Source organism: Somniosus microcephalus, chromosome 28 (assembly GCF_052327205.1).
Source record: "Somniosus microcephalus isolate GS21.2 chromosome 28, FLI_Smic_1.0, whole genome shotgun sequence".
Taxonomy (NCBI): domain Eukaryota; kingdom Metazoa; phylum Chordata; class Chondrichthyes; order Squaliformes; family Somniosidae; genus Somniosus; species Somniosus microcephalus.
The window spans coordinates 42,385,504-42,409,531 of NC_141014.1; the positions used below are offsets into that span (position 1 = coordinate 42,385,504).

The 24,028-nt window shown below is 42.6% G+C and overlaps 1 protein-coding gene across 8 annotated transcripts in view; it reads right to left on the minus strand.

Moving 5' to 3' along the window:
* Nucleotides 1–24,028, minus strand: part of LOC147099680 (RNA binding protein fox-1 homolog 1-like) — a 107,773-nt gene that overhangs the window by 56,479 nt on the left and 27,266 nt on the right. For all 8 annotated transcript variants that reach the window (XR_015073897.1, XR_015073895.1, XR_015073896.1 and 5 more), the window contains exons 2-4: nt 11,652–11,900; nt 6,979–7,122; nt 3,353–3,406 (exon numbers count right to left, since the gene is read on the minus strand). Coding sequence is in view for 4 of the 8 variants with exons in the window: in XM_085969041.1 (XP_085825167.1) it covers nt 3,353–3,406; nt 6,979–7,122; nt 11,652–11,900 (447 nt within the window). In the remaining 4 variants the exon portion in view is untranslated. The remainder of the gene's footprint in view (nt 1–3,352; nt 3,407–6,978; nt 7,123–11,651; nt 11,901–24,028) is intronic.

A 24,028-nucleotide genomic window follows, 5' to 3' on the forward strand; every position in this document is an offset into this window, starting at 1 on the left:
AAAGTCCACAAGAATGGTTCCAGCTGGGTGGGTGGGAGAAGGCAGATCAAGAGTGCAGCATTTGGGTTATTTATCAGCACCTACCCATTAGCCCAGGACTCCACAGCACAAAACTTGGCAGCGCTAACTTGTCTTTATTTTTATTTTTTAAACTTGCTGTACAGGACAATAAAAAGGAAGATTTTCTCTTAAAAACTTACTCTAAAAAGACGTAATCATAACAGAACCAATACGCACAAACATTTTTCATCAATCGTAAATCATAAATTGGCGTATTGCAATAAGTAAAATTACAAGTAGTCATCTCTCTCCTCTCACCCTCCCAAACATTTTCATGTCTACCATGAAAGCTGTAATCGATCATCACCAACAAAAAACATTAAAATGTTCCAACTCCCAAACAATACAAACTCAATACATTAAACATTCCTCCAGTGATTATTTCCTAGCACTAATTAATTTTGCTCTTTTCCTAAATCTGCTACCTCTTGCTGGCATACTGTTCCACATGTGGTGGTCGCTCCACAGTACCTTGCTCAAGTGTGAGCCCAGATAGAGTGTACCAGCAAGCCAATGAGCCATGAGGTGCATCGCAGCCAAGTCCAATCCTGTTTCGCCCAATGTTCACACGCATACTTTCCATTGGAGTCACTGGATAATGATCAGATGTCGACATCTTAGCCAATATTTCCACCCCCTCCCCCAGTAATATCCCTTTTGCTGCCCTCCTCGGTGAATAGCTAGCTCAAGGCACTATTATATTATACAGTAATATAAGGGACCCCGGGGAAGCAGCATCCAAATGGAGATCTGCAATCCTTTGCTGCTACTATCCTTTATACTGTTGCCCCAAATCGATGCCTAAAGGCTAGAGGCCCGTGATTCCTAAATTTAAAAGGGAGTCTGTCTCCGCAGGTGTAGCTTTTTTAAATGGAGACCTAATGGCAGATTGCATGATCCACAGTGGTATCTGGTACATTACAGAATGCTATTGGCTATTACTGCCATCAGGGGCACTTCTTCAATGTAAATGTACCAAACTTATCTAGTCAAGGAAAACAAGTCTCAAATTGGAGGTTCTTAAACTTTCTTAATGCCAAGCAGAAATCATCAACAGGCTTTTAATCACCAGATAACGGAGTCAGTGTTTGCTGTTGGTTCAAATTACATTTACCTTGTATAGGAGACAAGTACCAGATTGACTCCATGCACCAATCTCCCATGTTTATATTGTCAGTTATCTCATTCTGCTGTAGTCTGCTAGAGTCCGATTCAGAAAATGGAGACCTGGTTTTCAGCACAGAAGACCGGGTCTCTTTCTGAAACAGCTTCCAAAGGGCCTGCAGGAAAAGCAGCAAATGCCAATATAAAAGTCAATCCGCTGACATTTCAGGTCACCGAAACATCGACTGATCGTTTCTCCACAGATGCTGCCTGACCATTTCCAGCTTCTTCTGTTTTTGTTTATAAGATTTCCAGCATCTGCAGTGTTTAGTTTTTTTGCCAATATAAGAGGCTGTTCTTTGAACTGCCTGCATGAACCCATTTGACATTGGAGTCAGTGGGGCTGGGAAGACCAAAGGCAGACCTTGGAATTGATGCTGAGCTGGTTATCACATGGCTACCGGTGTGGAATTTCCCTCAACACCAGTGAAGATTCATGAACAGAAACTCAAGGTTACAAAGGGGACTCATAAACCACGGAGAGAGATCTGGTGCATCTGCAGTTGCCTCAGAGTTGCTGCCAGTACTCTGAATCTGCCCACAATGTAAATGGGAGAAATCTGCAGTATCTTGCAGCCTCTACAAAGCCATTTATAAGCAAGGTAGGAGGTTAATACCACCACAACAGAAAATGCTGGCAACACTCAGTAGGTCAGGCAGCATCCGCGGAGAGAGAAATGTTTCTCTCTCCACGGGTGCTGCCTGACCTGCTGAGTGTTTCCAGCATTTTCTGTTGTTGTTTCAGATTTCCAGCATCCGCAGTAATTTGCTATTGTAGGAGGTTAATACCTTTTCTTTTGAAATAGCCAGATAAATTGGGGGGCGGGGGAAGATAACTAGAAGGAACCTCAATATTGTTTTGTTGACAGCCCCCTATGACCCTCCTCTCCACTTCAAACTGTAGCAGCAGCAAATGCAAAGACTGCAGGGTCACAAGCGAGCAAGTCGTTATCCTGACTCAAACCCATCTGCATCTGTACAGTGATTCTTCTATCAAGTTTAAACTGCCCTTGTTGGAAAAAAAATAACATGCTCATACACGGTGCAGCATCTTATAAAATGGAATATTTTTTATTTAACAAGGGCTATTTTATACGAATACACAGAAGGACTGCAGAATAGTTAAGTTGCCTGTAAAGCACACTGTTATTGTCGGGGTTAGGAAGCAGTGGCCAGCCATGTCCCTTTTTAATCCCCACGGATCTATTTTTCTCCCTCTAAACTGCTCAGCAGCACAAGTGGCTTTGAATAGCAGCTCTGTGATTAAGAAGCTTGCCAGCAAGCTCTCAAACAATAAATGAAAAACATTCACCTTGGAAATTGCTTTTTAAAGTTTCCTGCAGATGAAATGCAGAATTAAAATAACACTAGGAACTCGACATTGGAGTGGTGTATAATTTAAAAACAAGCAGTCTGGGAAAGGGAGGAGGAGAGATGAATACATTTATTTCCACAATAGTACAGAACAGATCACTGAGTATGATAAACTGTATTCTTGAGGAAAGGAGGTACTGCCCAATAATTGAAAAATCTTAAGCATTTTTCAAAATATATTAGTCTTTTATATTGAATAGTCTCCTGTGACTAAAAACCAATTCCAGACCAGCAACATTTTCCAAGTTTAGTGACCATCAGCCAGAAATCTATTGGACTGAGAGAGGAGACAGCATCAGGAATAAGCAAACCAACTGATCCCCAGCATCAAGAGCGGGCACACAAGCAAAGTAAGCCTGGACTACAGATACAGCTAGTCAGTAAAAGCAACCAAGCGAAAGGCTCGACAAATGGCGACAATTCTGGGCTCTGGACTTAGTTTAAGGTTCAGTGAAGTGGACTAATAAAAAGGCAAATGAGTAAGTGAAGAGTCAATAAAAAGTACACTGATACACCATAAAATGGCTACCAGGAAGTACTATAAAATAAAGGTTAGTGAAGAGAATGGTGAAAATTACTGCCCATCGAGACTGCAGTATTGCTGAAATTAACAGCAAAAAAGCCTGATTGTGGAAAATGTCACTAACTGGAAATGGTTTTAAAATAGCCAGTGACTAAACTGCTTCTTCAGTCTTTCTATAGAGCAATAACTGCAATGATTGCTGCATGTAGAATTGTTTTTAAATGTGCTTACCTTTGAGCCGCGCTCATTAAATATAATTTCTACATCTATGATTTTACCAAATTGCTGCAGAGAAGAAAAAAATAAGTTTGTTAGTATACATGTCAGTCAAAATTCTGCTCTATACACAACTCTTTCACATACTTTCCCCATTTCTCTTACGGTGCTGGGACCGAGTTCCGTGGGTGCTAGTAGCCCTTCAGTAACTCACTCAAGTGGTCATTCTTCTTGATTGATTTTAGCCAGTAGGCGTCAATGAAAGGCTATTTAACCATGAGGGATATCACAACAGAGTCTGATCCCGTCTCTCATCCACGGACATGCACTTTTGAGCAGGAATCACCAGATAATGATCAGGAATGCTGATTTATTTTAGGGTACTAAGACTAGGACTTAATAGTGGAACCACTGCTCCTAGCTGAAGTTACCTACCACTACAGAGCGGAGATCAAATCCAGGGCCATTGGCCTTTATGGATCAGCGCCCCCACTAGTCAGTGATTTACCCATTAAGCACCAAGCACGTGTGTAACATGCCCTTTAATCCAATTGTTCTGTCTGGCATGGATTTAAATCCAGCTCCAAAGCTGAAATGCTGCTTAAACATAGTCAGACTTTCGGGTCCCAACAGAAGGTGATCGTTTTTTGCTAACCCCCCCCCCCCCTCCTCCTGCTGCTTCTGTCCAGCAGGGATAAATCCTTTCTCAGAAGTGAAAGCAGCACATGGTTCTAACACATCAGGATTTGCTAGGGCCGCATTGAAAACTTTAGCCCCCACCCCCACCCACCCGGTTTGACTTGATATAAACCCAAATCACGAGCTAAAAGTAGCATGATGCTTGAAAATTGAGATACTGAGAAAAACAAAGAAAGCTTCCACCTGCCTGGCTCTGAAAGCAGCTCTCAAAGGCAAAAGGGCACTGATCTAACAGTTAGTTCCCTATTGAAATGAAGCAATTTAACTGACTGGACCAGGTAAAAATCCAAATGATTCACTGCAAGGGGCTTTTGAATCGTCAGGTTACATTTTGCTCAGTATAGCTGCTTTTATATTGGTGCTAATGTGGTGCTAATGCTGCCAATTCTGACACGTGGGTCTTGCTAAACTGGCAGCAAACCCAGAGTAAATGTGCAACTCCTACTGTCCAGTCACAGACAGAAAGAACTTGAACATATAATGAATATGCTGGCCTACACTGGCAGCTTGTCCCCATACATCTCAAATTTAAAATTCTCATCCTCGTGCTTAAATCTCTTCAAGGCCTCGCCCCCCTCCCCATCTCTATAACTTCCTCCAGCCCTACAGCTGGTGTCCTCCAAACTCTCCGTCGCTGAGACTCTGGCCTCTTGTGCAACCCCCCCTTCAGCCCACCATTGACAGCAGTGCTTTCAGCTGTCAATGCCCACGCTCTGGAACTTCCTCCCGAGAATCCTCTGCTCGCCAACTCTCTCTCCTCCAATACTATCTTTAAAACCCACCTCTTTGACCAAGCATTTACGCCCCCAATATCTTTTTCTTTGGCTCAGCTGCCTTTTTTTGATTAGGGCTATGAAGGGCTTTGGGACATTTTTCTACATTGAAGGAGCTATGTAAATGCAAGTTGTTGTTTTACACCGGCACTACTTTCATTCAAATTCCAGGAGACTGGCGATCTGGCTCCCGGGGTTTACACTGCCAACTCTAGCTCCATTGTCCTAGCCAGGATAAGTGGCTAGATTAATAGAGCAGCTCACTGCCACTGGCATCCCAGAATCCAAATTCAAACATGGCAAATATTAAACCAACTATAATGCACTTAAATAACAGAAGAAGCTGGAAAAACTCAGCAGGCCAGGCAACATCCGTGGAGAGAGAAACAGTCTCAACGTTTCAGCTCGAAGACCCTTCCTCAGAATAGAGTTCTGTAGAAGGGTTTCGATCTGAAACGTTAACTGTTTCTCTCTCCACAGATGTTGCCTGGCCTGCTGAGTTTTTCCAGCTTTTTCTGTTGTTATTTCAGATTTCCAGCATCCGCAGTATTTTCCTAACGAAACCGCTGGAGGGATGGGTCAAATCTTTCGTGTGTAACTGTCGAACATACCCCTTTATGTCCTTTGATATTAAACTTCATTAAGTTTGTTTGTAAAATTGAGTATCAAACAAAATGTCAATGTTTGATGGCTTTGTTCTACAATTCTTCAGTTCATTCCAAAACTCAGAGAAACTCTGTAAATCCAAAGTTGGCAATTGTGTACATTTAACATCCGGAACAGCAAAGGATGAGATGACAAACTTGGGCAGAATTTGCCTATCAAAGACTCTAATAAATGATCCAGTCAGAGAATAGAGGATTAACTAATCCTGTATGGACATTTCTCACCCCATTGCTATCCAATTATCATATCTTTAATAGCACGGATTTCCAATGCTCACACAAAAAATGGAAAGTTCCCTTTACATTAACTCTCCAATACATTTTAGCCCCTATTAAACCAGCCTGGCATTTCCATTTTTAAGTTTTCTTCACAATTTGTTCTGCCAAATGTTTCTCCTTCCCCCAAGGCATTGCTGGAGTATGATTCCGGGGTGCCAAACACTTTCCAGTACCTCACCCAAATAGATTAGACAAGGGCCTGCATGGCGTCACTAGGATTCCAGTAAAGCAAAACTGTGAACATTAGTAATGTTCCTACTCTGCCGACTTGAGCCGAGAGTAACACTCGGCAGTGAAATTATCATTGTCCTCCCAACCCCGAATTGTGTCTGGAGAGAAAGCATTTTGAACTGTATGCAGCAACAGGGTTGCTATTAATGAGGATACGTCCGAGAGCAATGGAAGATGATTTGAGGTGACAGTAGGGTTGCCAGCCCTCCAGGATTGTCCTGGGGTCTCCAGCAATTAAAGATTAATCTCCTGGACACGAGCAAGCCAAGAGAAAAATCGTAGGGGCATTAGAAAGAAAATGCTGTATTTTTTTTCCATTTTCTTTGAACATTTATTAGTTAAAAAAATATTGCAGATAGGAAGAGGCTGTTTGCCTGGGCGGGGCAACTGGAGTCGAGATGTCATGGGATGAAACCGCCAGGAATACGTCCAAGCAAAGCTGGCAACCCTCGGCTACAGTATACACACGAGTATTGACGCTAGTGCAACCTTCCCTCCTGCATATTACTACCAATACACTAAATAAGCTTGGGAACAACACTTGCCAATTTAATAACACCAAAATAACTCCAAGTTGAACCAGATATGCCAAACATTTAGATACATTGTGTATGAATAAATAGGACATTCCAGTGAAGTTCATATATGAACCTGAACCAGGAACAGACAATTTTATGCTGCTGAATTGCAGCTATTCAAAACTGGAATGACACAGTCCGATTCACTTCACATAGGACCTTTCCAGCAATCAGAGACAGGACTACCTTCCTCGCTGTGGTCGGGAGAGATGAAAATTCAGTGTTATAAACAACAGTACAATCCAATCTCTTCATATTATTTCGTGTGGCATTTTTCAGTCTTTTATTAGGTGGTCAAATTCTTGCACAAGTGTCACTGGTAAATTCCCTGCCTGGGGTAACTCCACAAACTCTAATGGGAAAATATTTTAGTATGAATCCCTGAACAGAGTTCCAGTAAAAAGCTCATCCCTTACCCCAAACATTTGCCTGAGGTCAGGATCACGGAAGCGGAAGGGAATGTTGGAGACATGAAGCCGTTTAGGGATGGGTTTGCTCTCGCTGCTCTCGGTAGTCTGTGTTTGCTGCTGTCCGTCCGTCTGTGCTGCTTCATCTGTCTGCTGAAAGATAAAAATGAATTGGACTATGATTTAAATGAACATTTCACTTAAACATTTCTGTGTACCTGCGATAGCTAATGTGTTTTAATAGTCCACTATATTCATCATGCTTCATGCAGCTCCATAAACCTGCAAACAATTATGGCCACACAATTAAAATTCTACTTTTTCAAATCAGCAATATTTGTAGATTCAACACTATTCATAGGGGATTTGGTGCTACAAACTGGTATCTAGTTTATAATGGGACAGCTCTACTTGGTCCTGCAAATACATTTCAGTTTCCTTGGAAAAAAATGTTTCAATGATTCTCCATCTGCACAATTTCTCCCGAGGATGCAGAGTCTTGAAGCAGCCCTTTGCCTCACCAGCTGAATTAGCTAACTCAACACAAACAGGGGACCGAAGCTGGGAGCTTCATGCGCTGTACGTCTAGGTGGTTTCCACATGGTATGCATAGTGGTTTGACCTTTGTATATGGAAGCCTTGAATTTTCTGCGTCAAGTAACCTCGCACTTTTATTTCTGCTTAATTATATGCAGCCCACTCACTAGTTGTGGCACCTGTATCTGGCCTCTGCTTCAAAAAGATTGGACATCCCCGGTCGGTGTTAGAGCGTTCTCAAACAAATGCCAATTGTCCCACAATATCTTGCCCAACTGGCCACACTTCATATGTGAAGCTTAACAGTGTGTGTTGGCAGGATGCTGGAAATCACAGCTGAATAATCTGAAACTCATTCAAATCAACACTTACATTTTCCAGCAAGGGTCAGTGGATAGCTAATTCCCCCCCACCCTTACCCCCTTAGGGGATGTTGAGATCAACTGTAGCCCCACAGCTGACATCAGTAGAGAGCAGGATAAGACGCGAGACCTTCCTGATCTGAATATTGAAACAGCATGCCTCATAATCCATTCCAGCACGGAGCCATCAGTTGAGCTGCACGTTTCACCAATATATCAAGGTAAGCTGCCACTGCAAAATCAGACAGGGCAAGGCTTTCAAAAAACACACTGTACACCTGCACTAAACAAATCTGTTCCTACATACTGTACATGAACACAAGTTGGGTCAACACATGCATGCACACAGTTGCATTTAAGAAATAAAAATCAAGTTTTTTAATACAACTATAAAAATGCCAGACTTTTCCTATCTGTTTTTTGAAACACAACAATTACTGGGACCAGCTCTAAAAGTGGACAGTCTGCTGACTACCAGCGCGATCACTGAAGATTTGATACCCAAATGTGCTCAATTCTAGTTTCATACAGAACTGTGCTATGGAAATAAAGACATGGTAGGACTTGTGAAATGACGGGTAAGGGTGACTGAAAAATGGATGCCAAAGAGCTGCTTGTCTATCCCACTAGAGTTTTTCCTCCGAATCCTGAGCTGCAAAGAGTTCATTTCCATTCTTGCTCAACTGAATTTGTCACCAAACAGCTGAACTGTGAATGGATTACCCTGCAGAACCCCAGCGTCCCCACAGGTGTGAAAGATTAACACTTTTTTCTGTGCTCAGCTGCTTTCTGGTGTCACATTTACAAGTGTCATCAAGCTCACAAGAAAGGCAATGTTAATTCACAGTCATGCCACGACGTAGCGCCCCTTCCAAACGCTAAACTCAAACTACTGAAAAGCATTTGAATAAGAACAAAGAATGAATTTACTTCAATTAGCATCACTTCTCTCCAGAGCGTGGCACTTGTGGACTCAGTTAGTTGTAGGACTTGTGGAAATGCAATTTCTTTCTAGGGTCTCTGAATGCATGAGCACTGCACGGTTACAGCCCCTTCCCCTGAACGCAACCGTGTGACCAGCTGGATTCTGCAGCCACGCTGCTGGGCTCCTCCTCTAATATTTTAATCAGACTCTTCTACCCTGCCATCCAAGAAAGTCACCTGACAACCATCAGCATCTAAATAAAGAATGAATAGCTGTGCGATAAAAAGGTCTGTGCATTTTATGAGAACATGACATACTGCAAAATATAAATGACTGCATTCTTCTATCAAACATTAGGGAATTTTCAGGCACTATATTTCACTGGTTCAAAATACGGTATACTTGGACAAGGGGAGAAGCCAGGATTGCTGGTGGACCCAGCTCTCCCCAACTCAAAGGTGTTTATGTAATCGTAGCCCAGGCAGGTATTTTGTACCAATGGATTGTCTACAAGTCCATGCTTAGAATTGTGAAACTGAAAGCGAGTCAGAAAGGGTGTGGATGAGGTAGTACGTTTTAGAGCTATGGCACTGTACAACATTCTACAAACCTCCTGGGTGTTTCCATGGCAACATTTTCCAACTTTATTTCATAACCAAATGTTGCTGCTTAAGGAAAATGAAGGAAACGGATTTTGAAATGGTGTCCTTTGAAAATGTCTCTGTGGCCCCACATGTGCATCTGTCTGCAGATGTCAGCACTGGAGTTTAGGGCGAGGGGGAGGGAGGGCTGGTGGGACTGAACAGGCTGGACTGGTTTGGCGGCTGTGTGGGGCATCAGGTGTCGACAGTGGGGGCCTTTCAGGCCTCTTGGTGCACTGTTAAGACAAACATCCTTTCAAACAGGCAGAGCAGCTGTTCCTACGTCTATGTCAGCCTGTTTGATGAATGCCGTGCACGTTGCCGGATAGCCAAATTAGTGAGCTTCGAGTAAAACTGCAGTAATTTAAAAACTCACCCGCAACAATCTGAAATCATTTTGATAGCAAGGTTTTATTTTTATTTGAATATATCTGCAGACAGCTGCGTACATGTGGCCACTTAGAAAATTTCAAACGTGAGATTTAAGCACTCACTCCTTCAGCAGTCAATTCATCTATCGCCACCATCCAATATGCTCAACTGTGCATGCTCAAGGTACACTTATGTCCATTTATGGATATCTTTCACAATGAGCAGCCAAGATATAGGGTTGAACTAGGATACAGGATATTTAGAGTTGGGACCTTTGCAGTGCATTCAAAGTATAAAAGAAGCCCCAAAAAAATTCTACAATTCATCTTACTAGTGTTAAAGTCAGCACAGTTTACTACACACCCAGACCATCAAATATCTATGTACAGTTCTAACGTTCTCAAATAACCATCTACTGTAAATGGTTCAGAAAAAATTTAATTTTCCAGCAGAAAACTGGGGCTGTTCTGAGAATTGATCTGTCCTGATTTCCCAATATCCAACAGTTCAGCACTTCAGGCAGTAGTAGTCGGTGTGAAGATTAGATGTGAATTAGATCAGTTAATTATGAGCTAATTTCTAATCTGTTGTATAAACGTAAAATAAAAGTTTAAGTCAAATGAAAATTCAGGTAAATCAGGTATCCGTTATCTTGCTGCTGATGAAACTGCCCCAATTTTACCACAGGGCAGGACTTTGGGAGCTCCCTTCATACAGGATAAAAATGGACACTGGATTGGGATGAGGTTGCATACAAATGTAGCAGCCCTAGGAACAGGAGGAGGCCATTCAGCCGCTCAAGCCTGTTCTGCCATTCAATGGGATCATGGCCGATCTGTATCTTTAACTCCATCTATCTGGCTTGGTTCCTTAACCTTTAATACCCTTGTGTAACAAAAATCCATCAATCTCAGGTTTTACATTTTCAATTGCCCTCGTCTCAACAGATTTTGAGGAGACTTTTCCATTACCCTTTGCTTCCTGGCATCACCCTGAACGGCCTAGAAGGTGCAAATATGAGTGAACAGCTGTTTACAAATGAGTTGGCTTACGTTTAAATTAGCAAAAGTGTGGACAGGTGCAAGGGGCACAAACATTGGAGGGGAGCACTTCATTCGTGTGGGCTATTTTCATTCAATGATGACAGTTTAACTAGCATGTACAAACTACTACTGTGGCTCAGTGTCATAAAACGTTTCCAATGTATTACAATGGAGACTTTTCTGTGTTTTTAAAGGACCATTTATCTCACTATATTCCCTCAGACTGCAAAGGCCCACAAGGAGACGACGATGTGGTGTACCAGTGCCCTTGGAACCAGTAAATTCCTCATAGGGCAGGGCTTTTGCGGAGTGCCTCAGATAGGAAGTGCCACTATTAGAAAAGCTATTTGGATTCTGTTGGCAGCACTTACATAATGTGGATGATCTTGGCTCTTGCTGCGGGCTGGCTGACCCGTACCAACAGACACTGCACTTCCACCTTAGCTGGCCTTCCCGAATTGAAAAGTCACAAATGTAAATTTGCACTAACTGCGCATTTGCTTTAAAGTCTCATTCATGAGCAACTGGACACATGCAAAGCTTGGGCTGTGGTCACCCAATCCACCCAGCAGTATAAGATTGGCTAGAGCTAGTCAAATATGAAATTACTTCTATAAATGGTATATAAAAATGGCATGACTGCCCATATGTAAACCATGCGCTCTATATATTTGATTCTTGCTGTGGTTGTAGTAGTAAGCTTGTGCTGATATCATTAAAATAACTTGATATATAAAATTTAACTTTTTTTTGCATCGCATCACTATGTAGGATGAAGACTAAAGCCTGGATTTTGACTTACTGTGGCGGTTCCAGATACAGGCTGCACATTGGCAATTGTGCCACTCTGTTCCCCAAGGGTCTGACTGGATGCGTAGATATTCAGAGTATGGTCTGGGACTGGCGTCTGGCCTGTGTAGTCCTGAGTGTGTGGAACAGTGTATTCTGTTGGAATTCCATTCTGTGGAGGAGGAGGAGGAGGGGGAGGGAATGGAACTGTAGCGTACGGCTGTACCATAGCGTCTGGGGTGGCTGCTGGCTCCTGGCTACCCTGAAGAAAGATGAATGAAAAATGACATTTGAGGAACGTTTCTCATGACATTCTTGGACAGGGTTTAAATGTGCATCATTCAATGACCTGAATGACATGATCACATTTAGACTTCAATAACAATCCTGCAAGATCTGTTCTCCCCAGACTACTGCGGCAAAATGCCTGCTCATTTGTAAGACCAGGAATTTTAGAAATTACCAGGAATTTTAGAAATAATGACATTTCCAGTACAGCTAAAAAGATAAACTGCAAATGCTGAAAATCTGAAATACAAGAAAATATTGGAAATACAGCGTCAGTCAGCATCTGCGAACAAAATTGACAGGTTAATGTCTCCGGGACAAAGGGCCTCAACCTGAGCCCGTAACCTGTCTCTTTCCTTTCCAGATGCTGACAGACCTGTGTATTTCCAGCATTTTCAATTTTTACCTTTGCAGAAGGTAGTAGATTAGAAATACTTTTACAATATAGTACCCTTACAGTACCCTTTTTAAATGAAATTTTAACATACAAAAAGGCAGATAGAAATTATCAAACTATTTTCAAATCGCTGGTTTTGAAACACAGAGTTAACAGCACAATACAGCAACCATTTCACTCTGCGGCACGGTCTCATATTGACATTACACAACTGTGACTCTCGGTACAGACTTATCTTTGGTTATACTCAATTGGTGTGCACTACAGGTCTATAACACAATGAAAGTGTTCACGGGGCACCAGTCTCATTGCTCCCTAATGTCTAAATATGGCAGTATCATGCTGCAGTCAGTGACAGACTCCAATACAGTAATTGTGTATGTTATTCTGGTATGAGCCAGTCTACATGCTGGTGTGGAGCAGTGGCTTTCAAACATTTGTGTGGGATCCCCTGCAAATATCGACCCATTCCCAGGTAGTAGCTTTAGTAGAAAACTTGTGTTGTAAAATCCAGCACAGCTTTCCACATCTGACTGACGAGAATGGCAAAAACATTTGATCATACTGAAGTGATGAGAAAGTACAAGATGTATGGATTCAAGATTTGGAGCATACTAATCCAAGTGGAGCGGGGTGGGAAGGGGTGCTGAGACAGTGGGAGCGCTTTAAAAAAGAAGCACAACAGCGTGAAGTTCAACTTCAAAGAGCTGACACCCAGCCTGGAACAGACGAAGCCCGCAAAAGCCTTTTATATATTTCCTCCCCTTAATCTCAAGTTTGGACTGCATCTCTGATGGCATGACCAAATAGGAGAGAAAACAACACAGTAAAAGGCAGCAGTGCTGCCAGTTGGCCAAAATGAATCTAAAATAAAACTAGGCCTTAATCCTTGAACATTTTGGTTATGTACAGTGCATAAGGGTTGGATCCTTAAGGAGTGGAAGGGTCAGAAAGATTGCGTTAGTAAAAAAAAAAGCCACTGTATACTGGAAGACAAAACAAAGTCACTAATTTGTCACAAGCTGACCTCAGGTCTAGAGTCTTTACTGGTCCTCATTAAATTGTGGCTCACGAGTTGTTTTGTTGCCTAGCAACTGCTGAATTCTGTTTTCAGGAGGAAACATTAAAATACACTGGTTTATCATGCAACTGGGGTGGGTGGGGACACAATTCTACTGGCAACGAGATGCTTTTTACAAAATTGAAATGCCAGTGACTGATCACTCACATCACCCCCTACCTTCCGTGACAGAGGAGGCTGGGATTGAAAAATCAGACCGTGAGTAATAATACGGTGCTCCATCACATGACATTAAACACTGCCCAGCCAGAACAATCCAACAGTTGCCTTATCCGCACACAACGTTTTCTTCGTAATATTGGATAATTTATGCAATGTGAACATTCTCTGAAGGTAAAGGCTCATCCACATCAAGCAGATTGCAGTAGGTGAACAGTATTCATCCATAATACAGGATGAAATTACTGAACGCTTAGAGTGGCACAGACTAATCAGCAGGGATGTATAAAGGACAGGTCAGTATGTCTAATTTAACAATGTTTTGAAGCAGTCAGAGTGAAAACAGAGGATATTTTAGATATTTTATATATATTTGCAGATGGTGTTTGAGAAAAGACCTGTTAAAAAATGACACGTAATATTAAAAGCAATGCATGGAGAGATAGCCTGGGGACAGAACAGAGTTTTTCAAAACAGATATTTTTCCAATTGGCAGCATTAAGGTAGAGTGTATAGCAAACTATGGGGAAGAATGCAAGAGGACTGACAAGTTAGCAGATGGGGCAGGGAGATAGCAGGTGCAGTTCAATGCAGAGAAAAGTGTAGTACATTTTGGGACAAACAACAGTGAAATTAAGTACACCCTGAAGAATAACGTCCTTAATGAGGAACAGAGAGATCCAATGATATAAAGATTTATGAATTTGTAAGTGGGAATGCAGGTAGAAAAAACTGAAAAGGGGGAAATGGAATTAATATAGAGGCATTGAATACAAAAGCAAGAACATAATGTTGAATTTGTACAAGACATTAGTTAAACCACAGCTGAAGTACTCTAGACACTAGTTTATAGGAAAGATATTACAGCCACGGAAAAGCTACAGCGGAAATTCACTAAAATTACAGGCTGGGTAACCTTAAATTTACCCACATCTTTTATCCTGTATTATGTCCTGTCAAAGCTTACCCATTACCTATGTTAGGCTGACTGGTCTGCAGTTACCCACTTTATCCCTCTCTTCCTTTTTGAACAGAGGCGTCATATTGGCAACCCTCGAGTCTTCGGATACATAGACAAGGATACATGAAAGATTTTGGTCCGAGCCTCTGCTGTTGCCTCTCTGACTTTCCCCATTCTAGGATGCAGCCATCAGGGCCTGGTAACTTTTCTACCCGAGTTCCACCAATTTTACAGTACTCCTTCCTTACCTAGAATTCTCTTATCTCCTTGCGCGACTCCCTTCTCTTCTACCCTTTTTCTTCCCACTAACGTACTCTTCTGCAAAATCAGAGGCAAAGTACTCATTTAGTATCTCCATCCTTCATAAGTTTTCTTTCTCAACTCCATTCAACCCTAACTTTTCTTCAACTGTCCTGTTACCTGGTGTTTATTAAACCCTTTACGTTATTGCCTGTCTTTTAGCCTTTCTGGTTTCCTTCTTTTTGCTTCCCCACTAGATTTTCTATATTCTGCTTGATTTTCCTTTGTAATCGTAACACTAGATTTTTTCATATTTTGCTCTTTACAAACCATTTATTTCAGACCATTGAAAGCATTCCTTTAAAGCTGCTTTTAAATTGCATGAGGCCCCTGCTATTGCTGCTGGTTCATGAAGGTCTTGTGGAGCTGGCTGCAAGCTGAATGTAAACTGCTGGGACCCACTAAGACTTGCAGCTGGGAAGTCCTCTTTTAATGACGTCTTCCCAGCCACCGATCTTGGCGAGTTCACGGAGTTTTACATTCACCTTGCAGCTGGTTGGACTTCCGTGGAACCAGAGACACTAGAACAAGTTTCACACAATATAAAAAAAACTATAATCTTTGTGGGCTTACATTATCACTCTGTCTTTTGGTAGCAAGGCAAGTGCCGTTTAGCTTTTTCTCGAAGTTGACTGAATTAATTTTCTCTAGTGGCTGCTACTTAAGAGATTCACAGTGCAATCATTAAAAAACAGAACAGGACAATAAGCAGCCGGAAGCAGACAATGTGACCAGTCTCTGATACTCCATTCAACTCTGGCATCATAATCAGCACAACCACCCCTAAACAAGGGATCAATTCTCTCCCTCTCGGTGTCCTGGTGAGGGAGGTGGTAATGATGAAGACTTTACACAAAAGGACAACATGCCTTAATCACAGTCATCATTCCCTTACAAAGAAGGAATAGGGTTGTAACACAACAATGGACAAAATTACTGAGGGTTTTCCCTCACAATCAGATTCTATAAAATTATACCCACTAAATCGAATATCTAACAAATAATTAACAGCAAGTCCATCATAAAAGTGAAACTGTATTTTGTGATGACATCCACTGAAACCAACGCTAACTGAATTCAGTTGTCATGCCTAATATTGAAAATGTGTTAAATATACAGTATGCTAGCTTTTATCTACCCGCACTGCATTCATTCTTCCTAGTGTAATTACCAGTTCTCATCGGCAATCTTCTGATGGTTTTTTCTTAATTAATCATAGTTAAGGTAGCATATGCTCAGTGCAGCTTGCTTCATTAGCCATCTTGCACTTTTGAGCATCAGCTTGACTCAACTGGTGGCATCTTTGCTTCTGAGTCAGAAGGTTGTGTGTTCAAGCCCCACTCCATGATTTGAGCACATCATCTGGGCTGCTTAATGAGGAATGAAGGGGAAGCTGTAATGTTAGAGGTGCTCTTTCAGATGGCACTATCTGAATTGGAACAGGGATCCTCGCCAATGTCCCATTTGCCAACATTTCTCCCTCAACCAATACCAAAACCGATTAAAAGATTATCATCTCATTTACCATTTTGCAGGAACTTGCTACGTGCAAAATGGCTGCTGTTGTGGCTGCACTTCAACAGCAATTCATTGGCTGTGAAACATTTTGCGATGTCCTGAATTTGGGATAAAGAATTGTATAAATGCAAGCTGTTTTCCCCCTCGGGCCTTAGTGCAATGGCAGATACAATAGCCTCATTCTGGTCTGCCTCTGAACCAAAACGTTGCTTCAGGGAGTCACCACTTCAGCTGGGCAACTACGGTCTATAACTGCACATTCCTCCCCAAAATGTAAAAACACTAACCATATACAAATGCTGCTGAGTGGGAAACTCATTTTGACATTGTTAATGGCAATCCTGAAAATAAACAGCCCAACTGCCATAGACCCATGTTTGCTGGGTGACTTGCGTTTTGCCACTGGAATATCCAGTTCCCCTCAGGGCCGCTAAATGTGTTGAGCCAGCTCAGCAAGTCAGCATGCTTGGATCTCAACTCAAACCAGCACCTTGTCACAAGCATACTGATGCACAGAACTGGTTTAATGTCAAATCTCAAACGAACCATTTCAATTTTTTTTTAAATTTGCAGAGTTGATTCAAATCATCTTTTATATTGTCATTTGCCTGCACTCGTCTGTAGGCAGTTGGGAGGCAAATTTAGAAAATTACAGTCTATTCATCTACTACAATATAAATGTAGGAGTGCTGCATGAAGGTCATTTTGGCATTGCTTCTTTCACAATCAATATAAAGGAAAGGGGCCTTGAAATAGTCTTAACAGAATACTGCCAACAATAACAGCAGCAATCGTGCTTAGTGCTGTTTTTCAGAGGCTGAAAGTGTGGATCTTATAAGTGACAGCCACTTGAAAATTGAAGACAATGTAGAAACCTCATTTACATTACACAACAGAGTCACTGGATGGTCATCAGAAGTGGGAACTGGGGGGGGGGGGGGCGGCATGGTGGAAAGAGGAACGAGGAATGGTTTTGTGACATGTTTTGCTGGATCTTCACTGCCCATGTAACTCCATCTTAGCTGATTTCCTTCGCAGAATAGAGTGTTCCATTACCATGAGGCACCCCATCTGGCAGCCAAAACTCACCAACAGAAGTTAGACATTTTAGTGGTAATTGGCATTGGGTTTCAACTTGATTGAGGCTCGAACCCTTTCTCTGAAAGTCAAGAAATTTACTTTGAGATATCACATACTTACAGCAGAACACAAGTGAAAACAAAAAAAAGTTTAGTACAGATAGAGTTAACTACATAAAGTGCTCCAGCAATGGTAAAGAAATTCACAGCTTTTGCCAAAGGCAGTCACTAATGAAAAACACATTTCAGCATGCGTCATGGAGAACTTTCCACTGCTACAGTAGATTCACTTCCAAGATGTCTGGCGCCCTCATTACTAACATGCTAAATCTTCTCTGCACAATACTTAATTTTACAGATATCAGCAATTTTTTTGCACTAACTATTTTATTAATGAGTGTTGCTATTTTCTTAATGTTAATGTTAGAGTCAGGTGTATCCAAGAGGAAATGGTGAAATATGTCACACCTGCCCCTCCTAACTAGGATTTCAGACTTCATTACTCTTAACGTTTTACAGTCTGGTGGCTGGCATCGGACATGCTCTGCTTTTGCAACCAAGCTACTCACAGTAAACCTGGGCCATCATAACTCACTACAAGAAAAAGTTTCACTCGCCTGGAAAAAGCTGCATTAAACTTGCCAAAGCAAACAATTTTTCAGGGATCCTCAATTCCTAATTAATCCATTTTAATATGAACACTATGACTCCAGACTAAAAGGGTGGACCTAGGAAGAGAGGGACCGATCTGAAATATTTAGTCTCATTCAGAACTCTGTTATATTCATAGACAAGGCCCTCCTCCAAATGTGTTCCTAGTTTTGAAAGTCTCAGATTATTCCTAGCAGTTTAATAAATACTTTTCTGCAATTCCCCCTTCTTTTAAGGCTCCCTCGCGATGTAGTATTCGCAGACACGAGGAGGTTACCAAGAGCTGCCGCCAGCCCACTGCCGCGGTTGCACCGAGGCGTCTGTTAGGAGGTGTGGCAGCAGTCAAAGGATCTCATGCTTTAAGTTTTCTCTACCTGTAAGAAAGCACCTGGCTTCTTGACAAAATAACCAGTAAAAAGTAGGCCACACAAAGAATCAAAGGTACACACTTGCATCCTTCCAGCAGGCTGTGCCACCTACGTGCCATTTAACCAGACTGGGGTACAGTCCCTCACGCAGCAGCAACCTAGTGCTTTGCTCAAGTAGCTACTCTTCATATGTGAACCTGCACAGCGATGGCCAGCATTCCGTTTGACGCTGAAGTTCATTCCAGCCAAGTCCAACAATACTCTGGCTCAACACCTACTCATCCACTCCAGTGCAGGCTGCTGGATAGTGATCAGGTGAGGTTTTTAAACCTCCTCTCTAGCTAGGGAACAATGAGGCGAACTGTAGCACCCTTCTAACTCACCAGAGGCTAGGAATCAATCTTGGAATGACTCAGTGATTTCTCATATAATGCATTAACCCATTGAGTCTTTGTGAGGATGAAAGAGAAGAATGATATTTAACAATCTTACCTTCCTTACTTTGGAAAGTATGTGCTTTAATAGGCCATGTAATTCTATTACAGTTCAGTTTTTACAAAGAGGAAGCATTATAAGTAGGCTAGAATGCTCCAGTATTATGGAAATAAACCTTTCACTATTTTTTCTCGATGCCCACATGGTCAAGCCTGATAGTGTCGGTCTTACTCATCTTCTCACCTAATTCAACCTATAAAAGTTGAAGAAAACTACTATCTTGGTTAGAATTTGTCGGTCTGACCAGCAACATCTCACTTCCAATAACTGCCCTTTTTCAATGAACAGCGTTCAATATTTTGTTCACGACTGAAGTCAGGCTTGATCGTCTCGGTCTAAAGAAACGCAACCCATTCCGATGCATCTGACTAACCGCCCTCCGCGCTTCAATGGGGTTGTGATTTTCCCCATTCCGATGTATCTGACTAACCGCCTTCCGCACTTCAATGGGGTTGTGATTTGCCCCATTCCGATGTATCTGACTAACCGCCCTCCGCACTTCAATGGGGTTGTGATTTGCCCCATTCCGATGTATTTGATTAACCGCCCTCCGCACTTCAATGGGGCTGTGATTTGCCCCATTCCGATGTATTTGATTAACCGCCCTCCGCACTTCAATGGGGCTGTGATTTGCCCCATACCGATGTATTTGATTAACCGCCCTCCGCACTTCAATGGGGTTGTGATTTGCCCCATTCCGATGTATTTGATTAACCGCCCTCCGCACTTCAATGGGGCTGTGATTTGCCCCATTCTGCTCCATCATAAATCTCACTCCTAATATTTCCCTAAACAGCATAAAATCTTAAATTTTTGCAGAAAAGTGGTAGTTTCTTTCATCTAATGTAACAAGAGAGCCATCACATTTTGGACCACTTTTCTCACAGGAAACTACCAGATGTTTACAGCTTACACTATGACAAAGGCAACGGAAGTTTGCACTGCTTGCACACCTACTTCACTCAGCGCAGCCCCTTCATCTTATAACTCATTTATAATGTACAGCCACAGTAGCATGTGACTTTGAGTGTGCAGAGGCGCCAACTATGGTTGGTGAATCCACCCCATTTAGACTGCCAGAATATTTAATAGGAGTGAGAAGATTGCAATGGCTTCTGCCAGTCTTTATGCCTCACCAGCCAGTCAAGTAATTGCAGTTCAATTACTTTGTGTGGTTTCTTGTATGGTTTGAAAAGGGAGTTGAACAAGTTTCTTTTTGGGGGAAAAAAAGTTGCATTAAAAAAAAAATTCTTTCAACTAAAAACATGTGTACTATCAATGATCCAGATTTGAACAATCTACAATTCACCCTATTTTCCCAAGTCCTGACTGTAGAAGGATAGGACTACATCGATGCGGAGTACGGTTCTCAATAACCCACCAAGACGAGCAATTCATCATCAAGGGGAAGGCTAGGAGTAATCGTTAGCCAGGGCTGCAATGTGAACCCAGTCCCTCAGCAGCACGGTGTAGAAATGCCTGCACCACTTGGTCACCTTCATTCAAGAGGTTTTAAAAGACTAAACATATGAATAAACTATTCCTGACAAATATATAAGGGCAAGGCTGGATGGCATCCATTTTAATGCAAGGAGTCTTGCAAATAAGGTGGATGAACTGAAGGTGTTGATAAACACATGGGAGTATGATATTGTTGCTATCACGGAGACATGGTTGAGGGAAGGGCAAGATTGGCAGCTCAATATTCCGGGGTACAGAATCTTCAGGCGAGACAGAGGGGGAGGTATGAGAGGAGGGGGTGTCGCAATATTAATTAAGGAGTCAATTACTGCAGTAAGGAGGGATGATATATTAGCAGGGTCCTCTCATGAGGCCATATGGGTGGAGCTTAAAAACAAAAAGGGGGCAAGCACTTTGCTGGGCGTGTACTATAGGCCTCCAAACAGTCAGGAGGAGATAGAGGAACAGATATGTAGGCAAATCTCAGAAATGTGCAAATAATAGGGTAATAATAATGGGGGATTTCAACTTCCCCAATATTAACTGGGATAGTCAGAGTGTGAAAGGCTCAGAGGGTGTAGAATTCTTAAAGTGCATCCAGGAGAGCTTTTTGAGCCAGCATGTAGAAAGTCCTACAAGAGAGGGGGCGGTACTGGACCTAATTCTAGGGAATGTGGCCGGCCAAGTGGAAAAAGTGCTAGTAGGTGAGCACTTTGGTGACAGTGACCATAATATGGTAAGATTTAAGGTGGTCATGGAAAAGGACAGGGATGGGCCGGAAATAAAGGTTCTAAATTGGGGGAAGGCCGATTTTAATAGGATAAGGCAGGATCTGGCCAAAATGGACTGGGATCAGCTACTTGTAGGAAAATCCGCATCGGAGCAATGGGAGGCTTTCAGAAGGGAGATTGAGATCATACAATGGCAACATGTTCCCGTAAAGGTCAAGGGTGGTTCCAAAAACCACAGGGAACCTTGGATGTCAGGGGATATACGAGAATGGATTAGGAAAAAAAGGAGGGCTTTTGGTAGATACAAAAGGCTAAAGACGGAGGAAGCCCTAGAGGAGTACAAAAAGTGCAGGGGGATACTTAAAAAAGAAATTAGGAGATCAAGGAGGGGCCATGAAATAACACTGGCGAGCAAAATAAAGGAAAATCCGAAGATGTTTTATAAGTATATTAAGGGTAAGAGGATAACTAGGGAAAAAATAGGGCCCATTAGGGACAAAAGTGGCAATCTGTGTGTGGAGCCGGAAGATGTAGGAGGGGTTCTAAATGAATTTTTTGCATCTGTTTTCACTATGGAGAAGGACGATGTAGACATAGAAATAGGGCGGGGGGGACTGTGATATGCTCGAACATATTAACATCGAGAGGGAGGAGGTATTGGCGGTTTTAGCTGGCCTAAAAATGGATAAATCCCCAGGCCCGGATGAAATGTATCCCAGGCTGCTGTGTGAGGCAAAGGAGGAGATTGCGGGGGCTCTAACACATATATTCAGGACCTCTCTGGCCACAGGGGATGTGCCAGAGGACTGGAGAACCGTTAATGTAGTACCATTATTCAAGAAGGGTAGTAGGGAAAAACCGGGGAACTACAGGCCAGTGAGCCTAACATCAGTGGTAGGAAAACTATTGGAAAAAATCCTGAGGGACAAAATTTGTCTCCACTTGGAGAGGCAAGGATTAATCAGGGATAGTCAACATGGCTTTGTCAAGGGAAGATCATGTCTGACTAATTTGATTGAATTTTTTGAGGGGGTGACTAGGTGTGTGGATGAGGGTAACAGTGGATGTGGTATACATGGATTTCAGTAAGGCCTTCGATAAAGTCCCGCACAGGAGACTGGTCAAGAAGGTAAGAGCCCATGGAATCCAGGGTGCCTTGGCACATTGGATACAAAACTGGCTTAGTGGCAGAAGGTGATGGTCGAAGGCTGTTTTTGTGACTGGAAGCCTGTGGCCAGTGGGGTACCACAGGGATCGGTGCTGGGTCCCTTGCTGTTTGTGGTCTACATTAATGACTTGGATATGAATGTAAAGGGTATGATCAGTAAGTTCGCGGATGATACAAAAATTGGTAGGGTGGTAAATAGCGAGGAGGGTAGCCTCAGTTTGCAGGACGATATAGATGGGTTGGTCAGATGGGCGGAACAGTGGCAAATGGAATTTAACCCGGAAAAGTGTGAGGTGATGCACTTTGGGGGGACTAACAAGGCAAGGGAATACACAATGAATGGAAAGACCCTAGGCAAGACGGAGGGTCAGAGGGATCTGGGTGTGCAAGTACACAGATCCCTGAAGGCGGCGGAACAGGTGGATAAGGTGGTAAAAAAGGCATATGGGATACTTATATTCAATGCCTCGGCTAATGAAGGCAAGAGCAAGGAGGTTATGATGGAGCTGTATAAAACACTGGTTAGGCCACAGCTGGAATACTGTGTGCAGTTCTGGTCGCCACACTACAGGAAGGATGTGATCGCGTTAGAGAGGGTGCAGAGGAGGTTCACCAGGATGTTACCAGGGCTGGAGCGCTTCGGCTATGAAGAGAGACTGGGCAGATTGGGTTTGTTTTCCTTGGAGCAGAGGAGGCTGAGGGGGGACATGATTGAGGTGTACAAAATTATGAGGGGCATAGATAGGATGGATGCTGAGGAGCTTTTTCCCTTAGTAGAGGGGTCAATAACTAGGGGGCATAGATTCAAGGTAAAGGGCGGGAGGTTTAGAGGGGATTTGAGAAAGAACTTTTTCACCCAGAGGGTGGTTGGAGTCTGGAACTCACTGCCTGAAAGGGTTGTGGAGGCAGAAACCCTCAACATTTAAGAAGCATTTGGATGTGCACTTGAAATGCCATAACATACAAGGCTACGGGCCAAATGCTGGAATATGGGATTAGATTAGGCAGGGCTTGATGGCCGGCGCGGACACGATGGGCCGATGGGCCTCTATCCGTGCTGTATGACTCTATGACTCTAACAGTGTAGGATACTGCCTCCAAATATAGGATTCAGGATTTGATTTTCTAGGGCAATGAAGGGATCAAATCCAAACGACCTATTCAGTAAATACAAGGTTTGCTACGCTTTAAATGCAATGCAGTTTGTTCAGGATGACTGTTTTTTCCATGCAACTGAACTAACAATACTAAATGGTTTACTGAAGGGCTGATTCCAACTGGATGAAAAGGAGAAAACAGCCATGAACCTTTCCACTCTCCCAATCTGGATCTATCTTCAGAACCATTTATGTTTATCTGACTGATTCCAGCATCCCAGAGGCTCAGACAGAGCTGAATGATATTGTATTCAGACATGAGTAAGTAGTCTGGGATGGATTTGCTCCACTGGGAATGTTAACACTGCTGCTACACACATCTGTGAAACGTTTTTCTGAAACAAATGCACAATAATTATCCAAAGCTGAAGCAGCCACTTTCTAATGAGTGGATTGCGAATACACAGTCACTTTCATCAATTCTTTTAACCCTACTTTCTCCTCCCAAGACCCAGGACACTCTGCTGTTACGTATGCAGGAGAATGGAATCATCAACCCTCAACCGTAATGTGTAATCAGTAAAAAAGCGGCAGGATTTAAGTGGAACAACATTTTTCTCTCCACTAATCCTCCCT